General features: G+C 34.1%; 1 protein-coding gene across 1 annotated transcript; it reads left to right on the forward strand.

Moving 5' to 3' along the window:
• The first annotated feature begins 306 nt into the window (after positions 1-306).
• Positions 307-3398, forward strand: LOC123222456 (alpha-dioxygenase 1-like). Its single transcript, XM_044645235.1, has 10 exons — positions 307-481; positions 590-853; positions 982-1131; positions 1246-1382; positions 1502-1715; positions 1797-1942; positions 2045-2272; positions 2381-2583; positions 2677-2920; positions 3021-3398. The coding sequence occupies exons 1-10, from the start codon at positions 323-325 to the stop codon at positions 3241-3243; spliced, it is 1968 nt and encodes a 655-aa protein (XP_044501170.1). The 5' UTR covers positions 307-322; the 3' UTR covers positions 3244-3398.
• The last annotated feature ends 897 nt before the right edge of the window (positions 3399-4295 follow it).

The following is a 4295-nucleotide window of genomic DNA, read 5'->3' on the forward strand; positions in this document are numbered from 1 at the left end:
CATCATTACCCAGGCCCGTTAATTGTGTTTTTTATTTTTGATGGTATCTAAATCATATATAAAAAATAATTATATATAATTTTATTCAATATTTATTACTCTTCAATCTCTGTCTCTGTCTCTATCTCTATATATATAAAGGAATTAAACTTTTAAATAGTTTAAGTTTTCACACGAGTACCCAACTCATTTTTGGAGTCTTGCATTGCATGAGTAACTAACTCCTCTTTGGAGCCTTGCGCTTGCATGGGCGCCTATATATACATACACACATGAACAATAATTTTCAAAGAGTACATAAAAATTAAATTTGTTTCAAGTAATGGCTTTCATCAAGTCTCTCCTGTTGATGTCTGCCCTCTTGATGCCTCTAGCTTTCATCTGCAAGTCTCTCTTCTTGACATGTCTGTATCATTTCATCCGGAAAGACTTCCATGAGATTGTCTCCCGAATGACTCTCCTGGATAAATTTCTCTTCCTTGTAATATATTACACCAATCTTATTATTTAAAATTTTAAGTTATTATTACTACTGTAATTTCCATCTCAAATATTAACATTTTTACTAATAAAAATTATTGTTGTACAGATTGTGCATTCCATTGATAAGCGGAGAATGTGGCATCGTTTACCGGTGTTCTTAGGCCTATTTTATCTCGAACTGCGTCGACACCTTAACCAACGGTATAACTTATTCCATGTCGGTAAAACTCCGACTGGTGGTACGTTCCGTCCTGAGGATTTTCCTTACAGGACGTCAGATGGAGAATTTAATGATCCTATGAATGCAATTACGGGCAGCCAGGGAACTTTCTTTGGCAGAAATATTCTTCCCGTTGATCAGGAAAATAAGGTGATACTTTTTATTCTCTCATAGTCATTATTTATATCTAATGGAAATTGAAATAATGGTATTGTGAGCAATTCAACATGATAGCAAAAATATATTAACTTGAGTTTAATGATCACAACATTATTCAGCTACTGAAACCAGATCCAATGGTGGTCGCCACAAAACTTCTCGCAAGAAGAAGTTTCGTAGACACAGGAAAGCAGTCCAACATGATAGCAACTTCTTGGATTCAGTTTATGATACATGATTGGATTGACCACATGGAGGGTACCAATCAGGTAATTAATTTGTATACTTTGCAATATATAATGCAAACTTCAATTTTGAAATTTATTGATGATTAATTACCTCATTGGATAAATTTGTTTGGTAACAATAACATTATATTGCAGATCGAGCTTGAAGCACCCATTGAAATTTCAAGCCAATGCCCTCTCAAAACTTTCAAGTTCTACAAGACGAAGGAAGAACTAACCGAATCTAATTCCGAAATCAAAAGCGGTCATATAAACATTCGAACACCTTGGTGGTAAGAACTTAATTCATAAATTAATGAACCATGCATCTCTAAAGCTTCTTAAGCGAATTATAATATTGAATTGGCATAAAATTAATATGATATAAAAATTATTCATTGTGAACTTGAAGGGATGGAAGTGCTATATACGGAAACAACGAGCATGGGTTGCAAAGAGTGAGGGCTGGTAAAGACGGGAAGCTTAAAATATCAGAAGATGGTCTTCTTCTTCATGACGAAAATGGAATTGCTGTGATAGGAGATGTTCGTAATAGCTGGGCAGGTGTCTCAACATTACAGGCTCTTTTCGTTAAAGAACACAATGCAGTTTGTGACGCCCTTAAGGTATTAATTTTACATGCATGCATGAATATACTTATTTATTAATTTAAGTCGTTAATTTATATTGTTCATGGATATTTTCAGAAAGAATATCCTCATTTGGGCGATGAAGAGCTATATCGCCATGCAAGGCTAGTAACTTCAGCTGTGATTGCAAAGATCCATACAATTGATTGGACAGTAGAGCTCCTCAAAACTAATACTCTACTCGCAGCGATGCGTGCAAACTGGTAGCTAAAGATATAATTAACATTTCTTTGCATGCATTTGTGATCAACATACATATGATTCAGTTTGATGGCTAATTAATTGTTTTGATGTATTGATTTCAGGTATGGATTATTAGGGAAGAAATTTAAGGACAAATTTGGACATGTTGGTGGAGCCTTATTAAGCGGATTGGTTGGCTTAAAGAAGCCTAAGTATCACGGTGTTCCATATTCATTGACTGAGGAGTTTGTCAGCGTCTATCGCCTCCACTCTCTTCTACCGGATGAATTTGAAGTCAAGGATCACGAGGCTACACCAGTAGCTAACAAGCGTCCACCATTGAGTGCCAAGTAACTTATTCTGCCACCTGGGTTTTCATTTATTTTTTTTATCTTTCATTGATATTATTATTTTTATTTTTACCAATACAATATTTTGTGGCTTGTCTAAAATGAAAGGATACCAATGGCAAATATGATTGGGCTTAACGGAGAAAAAAATTTATCAAAACATGGATTCAAAAACCAAATTGTTTCAATGGGTTACCAAGCTTCTGGTGCCTTAGAGCTTTGGAACTATCCTTTGTGGATGAGGGACCTTATAGTACAAGATGTGGACGGAAAAAACAGGGTTGATCATGTGAACATGATAGCTCTTGAAGGTAAAATTATTATATCAACACATTTAGCCCATCGTTTGAATGTGTATGTGTAATTTGGAGTGGATCTAACAATCGAATTAGCTCGAATTGCAGTATATAGGGACAGGGAGAGAAAAGTTGCGAGGTATAATCAATTCCGCAGAGCTTTACTATTGCTACCCATCTCTAAATGGGAAGATCTAACAGATGATGAGGAAAAGATTCAAGTTCTCCGTGAAGTTTATGGCGATAATGTTGAAGAGCTTGATCTGCTAGTAGGCCTCATGGCAGAGAAAAAGATCAAGGGTTTCGCCATTAGTGAGACTGCATTCGTAATTTTCGTAGTGATGGCTTCCAGTTGAAAAAACTTTCCTCAAAGTTCTAATGGCACATTTTTGTGCAATAAATAAAGCTAATTGCTTATGAGTTTTAATTTGGATTATGGTTTTGTCTTACAGAAGGCTTGAAGCCGACAGATTTTTTACAAGTTATTTCAATGAAAAGACATACACTAAGAAAGGATTGCAATGGGTAAATAACACAGAAAGCCTTAGAGATGTACTACACCGCCATTATCCGGAAATTACAAAAAAATGGATGAACTCAACAAGCGCTTTTTCTGTTTGGGACTCACCGCCAAATGCTTGCAATCTTATCCCTCTCTATCTTCGTCTGCCATAGTGAAACTCGATGTTTATGTTCAATTCATAAATAATTGTTTTGGTCAACAAAACATGTGTTGGTTAAATGTGTTCACTTGTATTTGAAGTACATCTTCTGTCTGTTATCTGTCGTTGTTTTGAGTTCTTGTACGTGAATAAATTTGATTTTTAGTATGTTGTGTCGTTCGGAAACATTTAAAAATAAATTTAAAAAACATCAGATTATAAAATATAATTTATTTCGATAGTTTATACGTGTAACACCGTTAATTAATACATGACCTTAATTAATATATCAATTTAGCCTGAAAAATATGATAATCCAAGTGTATGATCCTACTTACAGTACGTAAACTAAATCCGAGGAGATTGAATTTGCTGGAAAATTTCCTCAGTGGACTGAGTTTTAATTTCAAATCTATATGTTCAAACAAATTGCTAATTGTGTAACATCCAGTGATATGAGGAGCATTTTAGGGAAATTCTTTGTGATGGAATAAAAAATGAAAGTCAGGCAATTGAAAACAATCTTACAAACTATGAAAATGAAAGAGGTAGCAGATGTCATGACTGCAAGTGGTCAAAAAATTGCAAAAGAAGAGTTTATTAGTTTTATGTTAGATGTTTTAGGGCCTGAATTTGATGCTCTTAAAGAAAGTATACAAGCAAAACTTGACTCTTTGTCCGAGTCAATAAGCATATCAGAAGTGAAGTATACTCTCCAAAATTTTGAACAAAGATTAAAATGGGGAATTTTGATTATGTTTTGGAGATGCAAGAGAGTGTTGGTAATGTAGCAAGTCAATTGAAGTAATTCATTAGTAATAATTTGTCAGACAAAATAGGCGTAAAATCTTGTAGTTTCTTAACAAGTGTTAAATGCACAAGGGTAAAATAGTCTTTGCAAGGATTTGTTGCCTTTGAAAGTAGATTAAATAACAAAATTTTTTCATGCATTACCACAAATCCTCACTTTGGATCACCCTCATGATTAATTAATTCATAAATATATTATTAAACACATATGGGATATTTAAAGGATATACTTGCATAGGTGACTTCTTCATTTTT

The sequence above is a fragment of the Mangifera indica genome, chromosome 8 (assembly GCF_011075055.1).
Source record: "Mangifera indica cultivar Alphonso chromosome 8, CATAS_Mindica_2.1, whole genome shotgun sequence".
NCBI lineage: Eukaryota > Viridiplantae > Streptophyta > Magnoliopsida > Sapindales > Anacardiaceae > Mangifera > Mangifera indica.

What these genes read in the sequence shown, in the direction of transcription:
- LOC123222456 (XM_044645235.1), top strand. Translation starts at nt 323, where the DNA reads ATGGCTTTCATCAAGTCTCTCCTGTTGATGTCTGCCCTCTTGATGCCT. An exon ending in AACATTCGAACACCTTGGTG is followed by an intron (nt 1,383 to 1,501) that starts GTAAGAACTTAA and finishes GTGAACTTGAAG; the next exon opens with GGATGGAAGTGCTATATACG. An exon ending in GCAGCGATGCGTGCAAACTG is followed by an intron (nt 1,943 to 2,044) that starts GTAGCTAAAGAT and finishes TATTGATTTCAG; the next exon opens with GTATGGATTATTAGGGAAGA.